Source organism: Tachypleus tridentatus, chromosome 6, assembly GCF_004210375.1.
Source record: "Tachypleus tridentatus isolate NWPU-2018 chromosome 6, ASM421037v1, whole genome shotgun sequence".
Lineage (NCBI taxonomy): Eukaryota > Metazoa > Arthropoda > Merostomata > Xiphosura > Limulidae > Tachypleus > Tachypleus tridentatus.
Genome location: NC_134830.1, coordinates 104,788,603 through 104,807,076, shown reverse-complemented (window position 1 = coordinate 104,807,076; position 18,474 = coordinate 104,788,603). Strand labels below are relative to the sequence as shown.

At 31.9% G+C, this 18,474-nt stretch overlaps 1 protein-coding gene across 18 annotated transcripts in view; it reads left to right on the top strand.

Moving 5' to 3' along the window:
• Positions 1-1,826: 1,826 nt before the first annotated feature.
• Positions 1,827-18,474, top strand: part of LOC143253235 (sodium channel and clathrin linker 1-like) — an 88,532-nt gene continuing 71,884 nt past the window's right edge. For 6 of the 18 annotated variants that reach the window (XR_013029459.1, XR_013029460.1, XM_076506732.1 and 3 more), the window contains exons 1-4: positions 1,827-2,183; positions 10,903-10,975; positions 16,752-16,807; positions 17,531-17,639. Coding sequence is in view for 6 of the 18 variants with exons in the window: in XM_076506732.1 (XP_076362847.1) it covers positions 2,182-2,183; positions 10,903-10,975; positions 16,752-16,807; positions 17,531-17,639 (240 nt within the window). In the remaining 12 variants the exon portion in view is untranslated. Of the gene's footprint in view, positions 2,184-2,547; positions 2,688-10,902; positions 10,976-16,751; positions 16,808-17,530; positions 17,640-18,474 lie in introns of those variants that run through there. The other 12 variants (XM_076506745.1, XM_076506742.1, XM_076506734.1 and 9 more) reach the window with 8 other exon arrangements.

Below are 18,474 nucleotides of genomic sequence, written 5' to 3'. Positions count from 1 at the left end.
AAATATAATAAATAGTTACATAATTAATAATTGGTCGTACTCATTCTTTTATTTCTTATATCATAATGCAATTCTTGAATTAATTTTATCAATTTATTTTTTTTGATATTCAAAACTTCATTGAGCATGTGGCAATGTGATCAAATTCATAGTTTAATGCTATCTAAAAGATAAATATGTTCTAAAGACATTGTACCTTCATTTTTGAAACGTATATACATTTAGTGAGGAAAGAAATTATTTGTATTTTATTATAATAAAATCAAAAATAATTTTAGCGAGGTTCATTTAACATCTTTTTCATAAGTCTCAGAATTATTATAATTATAGTCATGGAAGTGTTATACTTCACACATTTCATTTTAATACATAAATATTTTGAAAAAAACAACTAGATTATTAGATCCTACTAGTAGTATCAGTCAGGATATTCGATATTCTTTCCTACGAGTGTCTTTGATCTTTATAAAATGGAACCTAGGTTTTTGAATAAATTATGTACTTTAAATGCTTAATAATTGATAGACAATCATAAAAATTGACAAAATATCGTTATTCTTATATTTTTAAGCGAAACTTATAATTCGAGCTATACTATTAGAGTTAATAAATAACATGATAAATAGTGCATAATTTTCAGTTTATTAAAACCTAATTAAGTTAGAATTAATTTAGCACATGAACTGTAACAAATTCCCTAGTTCAGAATTAAAACTTGCAAAATTTTAAGATTTTAATTTACTCTATGACCTAAATACTAATATACAAGAGTTTTGTTCCTGGAGGCCCGCTTATTACATACACATATATATTGTTAGGTATTATAATTTCGGACGTGTCTTCGATATGTTATGTTAACTATATTACGTATTACGATTTGAGTTTAGAAGTTAATTACATGTTAATATGGATCAAATTTATGATATTTGCCAACAATATTGATATACACACAATTTCCTTTTTTAAAATAAATATATTTTAATATACAAACAAAAACGATACAATTTATAACAACGGCTATTACTAACAGTTATTACAAATAATGGTTTATGTACAAGAATTTTGCAAACTTACAAACAATGCTGGGTCTTATAACTACAACTGAATATGTTATCGACGATGTAGGTTCAGGACAAGCAATTAATTCTGAATTAATATTATCACACCTCGCTTAAGCTAGCTGGTTCGGTTGACTTAAAGCCACTTATAAGCTGACTTTTTACCGATAAAATATTTAATGTCATCGTAGAAATACTAACGGCCAAATATGATTTACTGAAGTTGAACAGTTTGCAATGTTTGAAATGTATAAACGTTCCTGGTCCAATTCTGTAGTTTTCCGATTGATAAGCGTTAATCATAATTACAACTTCCGAAGGCTATATCTTACTGACTGTGGCTTACCAGTAGTAACAATAATTGTCTCTCGGTGCGTTAGATTTATATACCGGTCACGCGAAATTCTACAAGTTTCAACAATGTTCGAATATGCGCTATGTTTTCGTAAAAAAAAAAAAAAAAATATATTGTTGGTTTTAACTCTCAAGAATCTTCTACAAATATAGAGAATCTAACAATACATGTCACACGCATCAAACTGAAAAACACGTATTATATATACTAAAATAAACGTATAAGAGTAAATCTGTTACAATATATCTTTAGCTTCAACAGTATATTTATTTCTAAAATTCTGTTAGGAATTTTAGGTGTATCAGGTGAATATTTATTGAAATTATAGTGCCATTGAAAATATTAAAAGACATGCAGTGCAGTTTTATACAGCTACATCTGTATAACTAATAACACAATAAATATGCTAAAAGAGTTGTGTATTTGTGGGTAATATGGATGATGTGATAGCTACAATCGCACTACCTAAATTGCACCCATATACATATAAAACAAATGAAAAAGGTGTAAGTACAAGCTCAGCATCATCACAATATACTATATTCAGTGATAACTGCTTATCTCTGAGGGATCATGTCACTGGACACTCCAGTGTGATTTTGCAACTCATTTTATTTTCTTTGAAAGTACCAGGTTTTTGCCTAAGCCTCCACAGCTGATACAAGGGCATTGTGACATAAGCCTTGGACCTTCCATTTGCAATCCACCACATAAACGACGTGACTACGCCTGGTCTATATTAAATTAAAACATTACTTACTGCAGTTAATGTGAGTTTTAATTTTGATATCTTACAACTAATTAAAAGAGAATAATACCTAATTTATATGGGAAAACAAATAAACGAATGGTTATACAATTTGAAAATATAGCTTTAAAGTTTAATTTTAATGTGTTATGCTTGTACTTTAATTAGTCAGCAGTTTGCTATTACTTTAACAAATACTATAATTTTTGACTCAACCTTAATATTCAATATTAATGAAAATAAACGACCATTTTATATAGTTAATAACTTACGAGAGGTAAAAGGAACCCTGAACTTCATACGTATGTTAGGCCTAATTTGTATGCGTATTGTTTGTAAACTAATATTGCGTCAAGTAACTTAATCACAATTTCCATGATTACTAGTGTTACTGTGAGGTGTGAAAGGATGGAGATTGTATTGCTAGGACTTGCTTTTTGTCTTTTTCTTGAACGTTGTATACATCTAGTGAGAAGAAAATAGAAATAGAATCAGACAAAAACTTAAAAAAAAAGAAGTATTTCAGGTATGTTAACCTTGGAGTTGAGTTGGAAATAGGCAGCTAAACTGTGTAGCTAAGTAACTTTCCAATTATTACACTTTATTATTATTAGTTAATAGCCTAACACTAGTAATAGTAAAACTAATAATTTATTTTTCACTAAATCACTATCAGTTTATTATATCTATAATTTGAATTAGTAAAATAGTGAGTGATCCTTGTTCCAAAATCCTTCATGCATATATTATTGTATACAAATTAAATCATAACTTCTGATCAAAGTAAGTATGTACTTAAATTTGAGTAAAATGAAAAATAAAGGGTCTCATTAATTTTTACTTTTTACAGCTGAACTCAGAAGTTATGCTTGCTGTATTTTCATTTATATTTCAAAGCAATAAGCTGCATTACCGATAGCTGTACTGTCACTGGCTGTAATGTCGTTAGCACAATTTTTCACAAGATGTACAAAAGAAATGTTTTAAATGAAATGCCTCAAACTTTAAGTTCTACAAAATTGGAGTTTCTACCAGAAAATAAACTATTTCATATACAGGTGTACCAACCACTTTCTTAGAAAAGTAATACTACACTATAAAATATCCAAAGTCATGCATGTCTGAATTTTTTAGAGAAAAGGATGGTATTGTACTTCATTTCTAATTGTGATACTGTTTTTTTCATTATTCCAAAAGATCCTAAAATTCTTGAATGGGCATGCTAACATAATGAATGAAAGTTTGAGTTTGAGGGAAAGGCCCAAACAATAAGATGAAATTGGCTGAGAAGTTGGATACGTTTAGAAAGCAGGAAAAGTTATAACAGACAGCAAGAATTTACTGAACTCTATAGATTAATAAAAGCTGAAAGATGGTTTGGGACTAAGCAGATCTCATACATCATGTTATTATGCATAATGGTAAATCTGTTGGTTTTGTAAGTGTGAATCTCTGTGACAATTTTTTTTACTATACTGTATCAAGTGCTTAGTAAGGAGAGTGAAGTCATTATTTTAACTCTGTCACAGTGAACTAGTAATGGTATGATTGTAAGTCTGGAGCATGCAATTTAATTAAAGAGCCTTCAATCATGGAGATGTATTTTTACCGTTTTTGTTATTTTTCAGTAATATATAGACAGTAAGAAACCATTTGGTTACTAAAGTCTGTTCTTTCACACACTCACTTCAAAAATGTTAAAAACTAAATATAGTCGTTACGTGCAAATTGCACAGAGAGCATCTTTTAACTTTAACTATACTATACAGGTTTGTGAGAGTATACAGTAATACGTGTAATAAAAAGAACTTAATACTATGATGTTATAAAAACTTTTGAACTATATAAAAGTCAAATATAGCTAAAAAGTTAGAAATGATGTGATAAATTCTCTGACCATACAAAGATAAGATATAACACTGATATGATTAATTAAAAGAAAAAGTGTTTGTTTAATTTTGGGGGTTGAAATCCTCAAGTTCATGAATTAATCTATTTTCAAATCATTTCTTTGTACAGTATCAGATTACGCATATTTGAATCCCAGTATAGAGTTTGTATTCCAAGCTAGTAAAGTAACTTCCAGAGGAATTGTCTTTATCTAATCTTTTAATGTGACTATTTTCAACTTTCATCTTTGAGTGACTTATCTACCACTATGCCAAGTTGTTTTTTTCATTGCTTTGTGTGCATCAGTATCAAATGTGTGATCTAAATTATAATAATCCAAATGCATTAGCTTGCATTTGCAAATGCTAAACAAGACTTTCCTAGGGTGGAGGTCCATTTTGGGCTATGCTTTATCCAGTTTACCTGCACTGAGCCATGGTCTGCAGTGCTTAACTTTTTACAATATATCCATTTTTCATCTTCAGTCACTAACCTGCCCAAAAAAGGTGAGTTACATTCACAAGAGTGCAGAGAAGTGCAAATGTCCACTCTTGCTCTGAGGTTGGCTTCTGTCAAATCATGGGGAACCCATTTTCCAAGTTTTGACACTTTTCAAAGCTGTTGCAGATTATGGTGAACTGTTGAATGGGTTGAATAAGGTTTTTGTGCTAGTTCTTCAAGTGCAGCCAGCAGCAAGTCATAATTAAACTCAACAGGATGACCTGAATGTGGCACATCACTGAAGCTGTAGTCATCTCATCTGAACTTCTGAAACCACCTTTGACATTTTCTTTCATTGAGATTCCACACCATAAACATCTTGAATGTTTCATGTAATTTCTGCTGCACTATTGCCTTTTTTAAACTCGCAAAGTATTATACGCCTAATGTGCTCCTCAGACACATTCATTTTCATGAAGGTTTATTAGATTAATGATCTGAAAAAATGGAGTTGGGTTACTTTCTTTAATTTGTATGAATATTTTTATACATGACCTACTATATATTTTGGTCATTTTCTACAAAGACAGAAATAATGATGCACTTTCTGTATTAAATGTATCAGACATTACTTATGGGATGACCCGATGTTACGTGTTTCTTTCACTATCAAATTTCTTACCATTAATTGTATTTAATTTATACTTCTTACCCTTAATTTTGTTTTTGTGGATCTCTGGAAAATGGGGTCCATCCTATCTGCTTCCAGAATTGCTCATGTTCATTTCAACTTTTCTGTTTCTTACCATCTTCTACTTTTCTTCTCAGTCAGTTCCAGATTACCTTGTTTGTCCAGTATATGTTTTGTATTCCTTCATTGGTTTCTTTCCCATGCAACTTACTTCCCCAAATTTCTTTCCTTTACTTCACTGCTTTTCATGTGATTTTTTCCCTTCCTCCATGATCCATTTAATTTGGATTGTAATTCAACAGGCCTTTTATTCCTTATTTTTTCTTCTCATCATCACTTCCTGGTGTCTTCACTCCAAATCATGTGCCTTTCCTTTCCCTGCTTATCAAACCTATTGTTTGTTAGAGGTACCTTGTCTGTCAAGCACTTGGATTAGGTCTCATGTTCATCTTTCATCCTCTACTTTAGGTTTACCTCAATATATATTTCCTTTGTTAATATGCCTGTACTCTTTCATAAATTTCCTGGATAAAATAGAAGGGGATGGCTGCCTATTCTTGCAATGCCTTGTGTTGAATAAATTGGTGTTGTCTGCTTTTCAAAATAGGGTTTCCTGGTTACCCATTGCATTGTTTCGTGTTGCCATTTCTCTGGACTTTCTACTGCACTTTTTCCCCCTTTCCTTATAGTGAAGTTTGGAAGTCTTTACTACTTCCTAGTTCCAAGATATTAGGGTGGTAGACTGTGGAGGCATCCTTCTGAATGTGTTAATGAAAAACAAATAATACACACACACACACAAATGATGGTAAAACTATTCAATTTAGGGTAGGACAGTATTGTTCTGCTGATGTAGGTGATGTCTTCTGCTATGTAACATCAGAGTTAGCCATGTCAATTGTAGTTCATCCTGGAATTAGGATCCCTCATCCTAGCCCTATATGGATGCTCATTCCCAGTGTCTGGGTTTTGGATTTAGAGCTAAAGCAGTCAATGCAAATCCTCACACATCTTTTACAGATTTCTCTGTTTCCTCATTTACTTATATCTTTGTTACCTTATATGTGATGTTGGTCACTGAGAAGGTTCTAGAAATTATGCTTTTTCTTCCCCATCCACTATTCATTGATGTTCTCATTATTCCTAGGATTGTACTGTGCTTGGGGTAGTTCCTGTCATTTTAATTTTGGGTGAGATGGCTTACATTATATGGACATCTTTTTCACTGCCAAGTGTTGGGTCCTTGGATCAGTCAGTCAATTTCTCACATTGCTGTCATGTGTCCCCTTCATAGGTTGGGTGTTTTAAAATTCCCTCTGGTCTCATGATCTTGAGGTTAAGATGGTATGATCCTCTTTTCTGTCCTTGCTAGATGGCTTGGTTTTTGTATTGTAGTGAACTTACCAATGGTATGATCCTCATCCTACCTTCTCCTGGATGTTAGTTCCCAGTGGCCTAGGTCTTGGATGTAATTGACATATCATGTATGGACTGTTGAGTTCTAACCACTCTAAACCTAGAGGCACATCTTTTTACTATGTATAATGGATTGAGATTCATGTATAGTGTCATTCAGGTCACTATCTAACAATACTTTTCTCTCTATTTGATGTGCTACTTTTTATTTCTGCCCATATCTGTGACACTTTTGTCCACACCAAGCATGGAGTATATCTGGTACAGAGCTGGTATAGTCTCTCCTGTATGATTTTTTACTTTGAAGATCTATCTGGGAGTGTTTGTTGAACACACTCAAAGGATGCTTCTTTCAGTCACACCAATCCGTGCATCTGTTGAACATGGGAGTCTAGTTATTTATGTGAAAGAGGTAATGTACTGTATTGGAATTTATAATTTTCTTATACTGAAAATGTATTTCTGGTAAGTACCTACCTCTTCTCACACTTCCCATCCTTTTTCCCTACTGAAAAACTGTGCTTCCTTTTTCTGTCTATTATTGAAATGATAGTTCGGTAAAATTGAATAAAGCTCCCTGAATTCAATTCTACCAAACTATCAAGAGAGTATATTGCACTCTTATTGGTGGAGGGCTGTTGCATGATGATTTGCATGGAAGATGTGTTGTAATAGCCATTTCCAGATGGGTGGGAGCATCAAGGCTTGTGATACATGATTTTTTTTTTCGTATAGAGGGGAGCATTAAATGAGTATAGCCATTTATGTGAAGTAAGTACTTGTTAGAAATACATTTTCACTATAGGAAAATTATAACTTCCACTTTGCTATATTTCACTAAATGATTTTTTAAATTTTTTTTATCACTTTAGGATCTATACTGCTACAGAACTAAGAGTCACTGGCTTATAATTCCCAAAACAACTGTTATCACCCCATTTAAATATAAGAGGAAATTAACAATTCTCATACCCTAAGGTACCAGCCTGTCTATTAACTTACTAAAAATGAGTCAATTCTGTAATTTCTAATAGAATACTTAGGTTCAGGAATATTGCTGATACCTTTTACTGTTAAAACAGAAGATACCATTTAAAAGCTCAATTCTTATAGATTCTTGAACAAAAATGTACACAATAATAACTTTATAGGGCCCCATCCCTATTTTACAATTTCAATGGCATTAGCTAAGTATATACCTTGCTCTGAATTGAAGTATTTATTAAATAGTAAGTATTCACTTGCTGTTTTCTTACACAGTATCAGCCAGATATTTTTGAATTTATGGCATTTATCCCTGATTTTCTTCTTTATATCTGTAGTATGTTAGTATGGTATATCAAACTTAAATAACATACTACAGATATTTTTGAATTTATGGCATTTATCCCTGATTTTCTTCTTTATCCCTGTTATCTTTTTCTCTTTTTAGAAACATTCTTGTCTTGATTTAAAAGCAATTAATTTTTAAGCATTTTCCAGTTTTTCCTTCAGCCTTTTAGCGTATTGTCCCAATTCATTAAAAATAAATCTTGTCTCATGTTTTATATCAAAATGTAGTGAAACATCAAAATGATAACTCTTTTCCCCAGATATTCTTCCATCTGCACTCTTGCAACTATGTCTTTTTTAGTGATTAACATGAAATCTAACATAACAACCCCTGCTGGTTTGTTCTCTGACCATGTGGTATAGGAAAACATCCTGAATCATTTTGAGAAATCCTCCAGCATTTGAATTAATACAGTCCCAGCCAATGTCCAAAATTAAAGTGCCTCATTAATGTTGCAACACTTCTTAATATCAACCCTTATTTCATTATGCTATTTCTTATTAACATTATCTTTCAAATTAGATGGTACTGAAATGGTTATTTGTAACCCATATAAATTGAACCTCTTGAGTACTATTTTTTTTTTTCAATTTTGGCAGGCTGTTGTTCATCCCTCATAACCATCTCACCTCTTCTTTAAAAAAAAACACAACTATCTCCATTAACTAAATTATAGCCTGGAATTTCAAAATAATTTCTATTATTAGTGTTTTCTACTAATTATTACCACTGTAAGCAACAAATAGGTTCAGATATGTTAGAGACTACTATCTGAATGTTAATTGAACCTAACTCTGCATTCTTAATATTTTTAATACTTTCAAACTCTTGTAAATCTAGAACTTTTTTCTTATCTTCCTCTAAAGCAGTCTCTTTCCTCCAACTCTGTCTACTTCTGTTTCATTGATTTGTGCTCTTAGTCTGTTTTTTGTTTCTCTTAATAATGCAATCTTCCCCAAAGTTGTGTCTAACTTATCCTTAAGTAAATAAACTTATTTATTTATCAGTTTGTTTTGAGTTGAAAAAAAAATCACAATAACCCAAGTTATAATTGTGAAGGATTACTAATCAGTGAAGCTATTCTCATTAGTATACACAGCTAGAAACTATGTTTTTATATATTTTTGTATCTCTTAAATGCATTTAAATCATGCAGTTACTAAAGCCAAATGAGCACATCTTCTGATGACAGCATTTTCACATTATTTTGTGTTACATGATATAATTTTATTATCCTTGCTCTTGGAGGAGGGTGATGGTATTGCAATTGGGTCTTTGTGTGCGTATGTATCTGTCTGTGTTTCTACATGCATATCTTGAAAACTAATATACCAACATACATAAATATCTTACCCAAGATTGGAAGTCAGTATGGAATAATCCTCCTCAAATTTGATTCATATCTGGTTTCTGGATCATTTGAAGAATTTTTAATGATGGGAATATAGAGCATTTTTGTGGTTTTAGGTTAAAAATTCTGTTGTTATTAGAATAGTGCCACATTTCATGAGTATATTAAGTTTAGACCCCTCAACACACTAAAAAATAATTTATCAGAATCATTAATTGTTCTTGATCTTTTGTGTTTTGTTTTGTTATGAACAAAGTTACATAAAGGGCTGTCTGTGCTCTCCTCACCACAGGTATTGAAACCCAGTTTCTAGCAGTATAAGTCTGCAAACATACCACTGTGGGGCCATTCTTAATTTAAAAAAGATTACTTTGAGTTTTTCTTGGTTAGATTTGACAATATCCAATATAACAACAATCTGAAAGAGAAGCAATGGGGTGAGCAATCTTTCTGATTGTTCTTGTTAATACTGTAAAACTTTTAATCTAAGGAGAAGGAACCATATAAAAGGTTCTTGTTTTTTTCACTTTTAAAGTAATTATTGTATTTTATTAGCATATTTGTTTTACAGTAGCTTATATCAGCCATCTTATATGAGACATCTGTTAATGTACATATTAAGTATTTTTTGCTACAAAGCTCAGATATGTTTTTGTTTCATATATTTTTATTAATTTATTATGACTTTACCTCCATTTATTTCTAAATATTTGGTTTTAAAGTTGAAGCCAAATAACTTATCTTCTCTGTTGGTAGTAACTTCAGCATAAAGGATGGCAGGAATATTATTTAATAAATTCTCTCTTATTTTCTCATGGGCATCTGTGTGTGTGTTTAAATATAAGCATCCATAGAAAAACGGCCATGAAAATGATATACACATTCATCTTAAGGATCAATTAGTTGAACCCTTTCTCAAAAAAATGTTACTTGAGTCATGACTCCATGTGCATCACAAGTATCACTGTATTTCATAAACTTGAGTGTGTTTAAAGTGTTTGACAATATATAATACAGTATAGTTAACTGAATTAGTGTAGTGTAAGGTATGTTTTTATTACTATTAATAAATCTAAAAGGAAACTTAAATTTTGTGCATCATAATACTTTTCCTTATTCATGTGTACAGTATATTTAACATTCTGTGAAAATATTTAACTAGTCCTAAAGTGTATTAATAATTCTGTTAATGTGTGTAGTTATTATTGAAACTTGTTGATATTTTTGTAATAAAGAGAAACCAACTTGAAGTAAAAATGTATCTCAAGATGGCTGGTATGGATGGTAAAACTTTTGTTAAAATAAAGAAAAATGTTTTGACCTTCTTAGGTCATCTTCAGGTTAACCTGAAATGTTGTTCTCTACTTTATTTTAATAAATGTTTTAATGCTTATGCCAGTTGTCTTGAGACACCTTGTTTATATTTGACTGGTGTACATACACCAGGTGAAAATAATATTTCTGAGTAAAAATCTTAAACTTGAAACATTTTTCTTGAAATCAAACTGTACACATTGCTTTATGCTTATATTCAGCAGCCAATTTTCATAATATATAATAATATTTTGTTTTCATAGGCTACCACTTGTAGCAATATTCACTCTTTTCTTTTTGTATAGGATGCTTGAACCTTTTCTCAGTGAATATGACCAAAATTTGGAGGCACTGCAAAGTGAAATAAAACTGTACAAGGTTAGAATTTATCAGTATAATCTATTAAATTTCAGCTGAAATGAGATGTTTTTTTTTTCCAATAATCTTACATAAGGTTACAAATAAAGTCAAAAACTTATTTTTTTATCCATAGCATTAAAAAAGTCCTTGATGTCATGTCTTTTCACTGTTTTTCATTTATTTACTATTAACACGAATATTTCTTCAATGAATGGATTTGTAAAATTGCATTGCAGACATCCTCAGTAAACAGAAGGGACATTTATCAAATTACTAAAACAGTTTGGAATTTCAAAGTAATACACTTCTGATATGGTACTCCCACATCTCACCAAATTAGCTATTTTTTTCCAGTTTTGCCCTCAATATGCACAATTTTTATTTATGCATGATACAAGCTTTGTGCACCTTCTGTTGTAATCAGATAATTCCAAAATGTCTCTTGTGTAAATTATCATGCATCATCACCAGTAGGAGAGTGACATATTTAAGTGATGCATGGGATTCACTTTATATGCCTTTACTGAACTATCATGTCTCATTTGGAAGTTCTTGAGTCCAAATATGTTCTTTTTTGTTAGATTACATTTCATATTCATCTTTAGTAGACTCATGAAATAGACTTAATTTATTTTCTCTTCTAGTTTTTATTAAGACTGTTTCTTGATTTCAGTTTAATCCTAATTTATTATTGTCATATTGTTATTTATACTTTTGATTATTGGTTGACTTTTCTTCATTATGAATTCTGAAGTTCATGTTACCACTTCAGGGGGGTCACACCTGTGACTAGCACAATGTCCTAGGCCTTAGGTGAAAGGGACTTGGAAGTGGATTTATCTGCATTTATTTGCCAGGAGATTGAATGTTACATGGATGAATTTCTACCTCTGGACCTCACCCACTTCCTCCCAAACATATTGAGCCTGTTCAGGCAGAGAAGGACTTGGATCACTTCTTTCCACCTCCTGATTTTGCCATGCCCTCTTATGCCCTGTCTGAGGCATCAGGTAGTCTTAATAAGGCTTTTTTTTGGATTTCATTTTCTAAGTATGTGACATTTTATCCTTTACTAAGCATTGCATTCTTTCTTAATCCATGACCAATCTTTCCGTTTCCACCTAGTGTTCTCTTTCCTTGGATGACCAAGATAGATGTCACAAGTGCCAATTTCCACGTCCCATTATCAGCATGGTCTCATCTATATATTTGGTTTATTAATTATGGGATGATTTATCACTTTTGTACCCTACCCTTTAGGCCTGCTTCCACTCTCTATGTTTTCTGTCAAGTGATCAGAGCTTTTGCTTGCTATCTTCAAGTCTTGGGGTTACAGTTCCACCATTATATGGATGTTTGGCTTTTTTGGCTAAATCTAAACTGGAGTTTGCCAGCTATGCTTGGCAGTTCTTTCTAGTGACTATTCAGATATGCTGTTTAATCAAATTGGAGAAGTCCTTCCTCCAATGTAACCAGTATATTGTCCACTTGAGTTTCCTTTTTAACACTTATCTCATTTAGACCCAACCTCCTCTATGACTTTGTTATGTGGAATTGTTAGTTTGTCACACCCTTTCAGTTCCCTCATTTTCTGCCTGCAAAGTTTTATTGCATGTGTATATGTAATCCTTTAAGTAAACTCTTCATTATCAATGAAACCTTGTTGAGATTTCTTGTGTACTACCATTATCCATCTTCTTCCTCAGATGGATGATCAACATTGATGGTTGGACAAGGACCATACATTGGCAGTCATCCCAATTTCTCTCCCTCATTTGGAATTGCATCTTTTTAAAGATGCTCCCCTACAGGGGGCTTTGAGTCATTGGTCTCTAGATGAAGGGTCTTTGCATGTCAGTATTCTCTAACTTCTTGCAGTCCATTAGGCTTTGAATCACTTCCTTCTTCTTGCAATTGTCTGTAATTCGTACTGACAATTCTACAATGATATTTTGTATCAGTAACCAAGTGGCACACGATTGAGATCTCTCTATTTTTGAATGCTGGATTTACTATATTGAGCCCACATGTACCAAATTCATTTCACTGCATGTCAAATGCTTGGTGAGTTAAATCTCGTAACCGATTGTCTTTCCCACCCAATCAACTATATTTGAGGAAGTGGTTTTTATATACCCTCATTTTCTGGTGGCTTTGTAGTTGATAGGTTTTCCCCACATAGATGCTTTTGCCATATATATCAATCACAAGTTATCACCTTTTGATCCCTGATATTTCATCCTCATGCTCTAGCTCTTAATACCTCCAGCCAGGATTTGTCCCACATATTCTTTTATGTTTATCCTACTATTTGATTACTTTATTTCAGTGATCTCTCTCGTCCATACCACTCCATCTCAAGTTCTTCTGATCACTCCTTCTTGGCTATTTCTACCATGATTTCCACAATTACAGATTTGTCATCTCTTTAGATGACTTACTTTTCCAAACTGGGATATTAATGTGGTCTTCCATTCTCTCACTTTACCTCCATTTGAACTATTGCCCTTGTTTTTCACATTTCACTTTTCCCTTAAAATCTGTTTTCTTCTCCTCTTAGCCTGTGAATGTCAATGGTGTGATTTGTTTGTCATTGATGTTTTACGTTCACTTTACCACACTACATATTTTCTCCTTTACCCAGATTGTTCCTTCACCCAAAGACTTCAGCAGCTAGGGATGGTAACTCCTCCTTTTCACCTATTTCCATTCCATCTATTTCTCATCTCTAACCTTGTCCCAATCTAGGTAGACTTATATGTGTGGTCTGTATATTCTTGTTATACTGCCTGCATAGCTTTTTCCATGTTACTTCTTGGTTTAATCTTCCCAGAATTTGCTCCAGGTGTCTTCTCATCACATTCAACACTTCACCTTTTCCCTCACATCTTGTCTTCATTGTCCATTGGAGGAAATCCTATAGTCAAGTATATGGACCACACCTAACATGTTCAACTCCCATTACTTGCACCATATTGCAGTTTCCTCTTTTCAGGTTTTCATCTTTACTTGTACCCATTCTTCAGGCTTCAATGCAGTTTGACTGGATAATCTTATATTCATACTTTCTTTTCTTTTCAGGGGCACTTGCTTCGTTTACTCATTGTATGGGTTCCACTCTGTGGTGAGTAATGCCTGACCAAGTATTCTTCAACTAGAAACCTAAAATCTACACTATACAGAAATGTTGACTTGCACTTTTATCTTCTATGGTTTTGCAATGCTCACTGTTGAGATGGAGTATTCCACAAGACCACTTGTAGCTGAATAACTTCTTGATGTAAGTGCTTCATAAAATTACCAATTCTGGACTGTACCAAACATGGACTACATGAGTAAAGTAGAAGGGGATAGCTGCCCATCCTTGCCATGCCTTGTATTGAATAAATCAGTATGGGCTGCTTTTAAAAATAGGATTTTGTGGTCACCCATTGCACTGTCTCAGGCAATGACATTTCTCCAGGCTTTCCAACATGTTCTCATCCTCCTTTACTCCAGAAGAGTATGGGAGATCTTACCACTTTTTTGTTCCAAGCCACTGGGATGATTGATAGTGGAGGCACCCTCATGAATGGGTTCTGTGCAATGACGACTATAACCATTCAATGCAGAGTAGGGCAGTTGTGTTCTGTGCATGTAAATTACATGATATCATCCAATATGCAGTTAAAACATACAGAGGAGTGAGATGTCAAAATGCAGTTACTACTTCATGTGTATGGTTGTCTATTTTCCCTCTTTAGATCATGCTCCTGCGTTGTGGGTCACAGTGGAGTTAAGGGAGAGTGTTCCAGTTCCATCCTTTTACCATCCCTTATTGTATCTTAATTAGAGGATGTGATTGCTTTTCAGGTAGTTCTGGTCAGTTTTGTTGTTTGGGGAGTTGGTTTATGTTGTTTGGGCATCTTTTAATTATTGAAAGTTGTGTTCCCAAATTGATAAATCAAACCTAACACATATTACGTTCAAGAGTCGAAGTGGTTCTAGATCCTCCCCCTGGCTTTTTTTAAATTAAGATGAAGATGGTATGATCCTTATCCTACCTCGCACATATATCATTTCTTAGTGGTATGTGTTTTGGATGTAGTTGACTTGCTGAGTACAGTCTATCATGCCTTAGCCACTCCACAACTAGGAGCATATCCATTGTTTTACTCACTTTTAAACTTCATCTGAGTTGCATATATACTTACATGGTTAGGATAACTATACACTATCACTTGCTACTGTTCTCTCTCGCTTGGATATGCTGCTCTATTTTTCTACCCTTAGCTACTAGATATTATAGAAAGATAGAGAGAATACCTGGTTCAAAAGTGGTGAAGTACCCCTCATCAGATTTTCATATCTGACATCTGACTCTACCCTCTGACTGTTGTTTCTTCTCACTGGTCTCACCATCTGATAAGTGTGGGATTCTAGCTAATCTTATGTGAAGAGGGAGGAAAGAACTGTATTGGAATTTTTTGAAGGCATATAAAGGACAGCACAATTTAAGTACAGGAAATGTACATCTTTTGTTACCACTGATTTCTAAAATGCTAAGAAATTACTCTCTATCTTGTACAAACACATTAAAATATTTTATTGTGTGTTTGTTTTCCATTTATCCAGTATTCATATTTCTCTTATGCATCATATTTATGCCATATATTCTTCTTTTTCATTTTATATGATATTACATATACATGTAAAGATGCATAAAGGTTAGTTTTTAGTGACTTCTGTGCATAGAATGCTCTCTGTGGTATGCATACCTAAAATTTGTTTTTTGCTGCTAATTTTTAAAATTCTAAAAACATAACACTGAATTGTTGTAATTTTAATGAAACTGTTTTTTTTTGTAATTCTTAAGTTTTTCTTATGTAGGTAATTTTTTTACATAAAATTTTGCTGATTTATGGGCTACTTTAGTAATGCACTGTAAATTAATGTGTTAAGTGCCAAAAAAATATTTTTTTAAAAAGACATTTATCTACAGTTTTTGAACCTAAATGAAAAGTGCTGTGATAACTTTCTAAAGTGTTATTTCCAGAATATGTGTGTTTGTTAGGTATTCATTTCATTGATGTCTTTGAAAAGGCTAAAAATGGCATAAAAATATTTTTATGGTAGTTTTTTTTTTTGGTAATTTTTCTGTATATGCTGTAATACTGAAGCAAAATGTCCATAGTATATGTAAATTAGTTTAATAATTGTTTATTTTTCCTTCTGTTTAAGTGTAGATTGTTGTCACAGCAAAAATGATATTGCAAGTTCTTAGTAATGCTTGTACTAATTATTGGATTTTGGTATTATTTTCAGAAAACAAATAATTATTGTGAAAGAGATAACATTTTCCAGCAATTTTTATATTTATGATAGTATTTAAACTGTTAAATTTAGTCAACAATAAGTAGTATTTTTAAGTTATATTTATTAGACTGTATAAAAGTAAAGTTTCATTGAATATTTATTTTTCATTCAATTTCATAAATCAGAGCATGCCTCACTGTTAAAATCAGGCTTTAATTTTCAGGTTCTATTTTCAGTTTGTATGATAATTCAGATTATTTTTTATTTTTTCCTTATTATAGTTTCTCAATATTTCAGTTTAAAAAAGTGAAAAAATAATAACATTCTGTGATTCTGGTGTGTTGATAGTGGTAAGTAAACTTCTGTTTTGGTACTTTTAACTCATGAACTTAAGTGAAAATAATCACTTCTATACATATACTACTGTTTCCTTACATAAATATCACAGATTTACTACGTTGTTTAATGAGCTTTTTTGTACCATTTTGTTAATTTGCAGGATCAGTTGAGAGACTTGAGAAACCAGGTAGTTCAACTTGTTGATGAAAATAAGAGGTGAGTGTTTACAAAGGATTAAAGTTATAAGAACATTACATAAATACATTTGAACATTTTTAAAACAGAATGATCAATGTACAATGATAAAATTGTTATATCTTGGTATATCCAATGAGGTACATTTCAGGTATAAAAAAGTTAAACAGAAAAAAAAATGTAATCACCAATATAACACAATTAGTTGTATTAATGTGTCTGCTTCATTACTCTTTCATATACAGGCTGTGGATTTGTACAAACTGTTGTGCTATAATGATTTGTAATGGTATTGGCTTCATACATTTCATGTGCAAAAAAATGAATAATAACCTGGATTTTAATCCAATTCCCTTTATGTTCAGATAATAAAATATGCAAAAAAATTATGAAAACATCATATATTTACACACTATTTTTTCACTTAAATAACAATACTCAATTTCATTGAAGACTAGTGAATAAAGGCTTCTGTATATTGTAATTCAGGTACCTTATAATTTGGCCATATTTATGTACATGGATCGTTAACATAATCTCCCATTATATTCTTTAATATCATCGTAAAAGAGTAGACTGAGGTTGTTTTTAGGCTTGAAGAGACTTTTTTAAGGTTTTATTTTTAAAACTTCAGAACATTCAGAATTTTCACATCTTTAACTTTTTCCTTAACCACTGAGACTAAGTACTGCTAACAGGTTATAATACTATAAAATAAAAAAGTGCATATTTGTTTTTGAACAGATTAAATGACAAACTCAAAGAAAGTGTTGAATGGAAATTTGATGGTGTGGTTGAGAAAGAAAGTGAAATTGTTAAAAATCTTCAAGAACAATTACAGAATACCAATGAGGTATGGATCAATTACCTTGTTTTTTCAGAATGTCTACTAGGACTTTAATAAGGGTTTAGATTGATTCTTATCTACCAATGGGTTTATATAAAGATAGGCAAGGAAGTTTACACAAATATCCCTACTGAATTTCACATACTTTTAATCTTTAAATACTCAATTTTAATGAAATAAATTTTCAGATGTTATGAAAGTTGTAGATTTTACTCTACTGACAATGTCACTATATTATGGTAACATACACGTGACAAAAATTTGGATACTTCATTCATTACCTTCTTTACTAAATATTGCGTGTTTATATTTTGACTTGATTACTGATAAATTCTTGAATGTTTACTCTATATTTGTAAGTTTAGGTAAAACATTTTTTTAAAACATGTACCATATACTACATGAATCACTAGTAATAATTTGTTTTGTTTGACATTGTGGCTCAGAGCTATGTCTGAGGGATAACATTATTAAAAACTGGGTTTCATTATTCATGTTGGTCATAGACAACTCATAGTGCAGCTTTATGCTTAACAATAAACAAGCAAACTGTATACATTGTAAAACAGAAGTTATAGTTAGTTAATAAAGAAAAAAATTAAATAGTTTTAGTCCATCACTCATTATTACTAAACAAATACCTTTTCTTTAAAAAAAAAAAGAGAGAGATGTAGTCTCTGTTGTTTTACCTCTGCTTAATAAAACTGAGTCAAACTGTAACTGTAATGAAGAATTTCACTTAAGCAATGGAATGCAAACATACATTTCAAGACAATAACTAATCTGTACCCACATAAAAGTCATCTACTTGCATGTCTGCCAATAGATACATATGCCACCA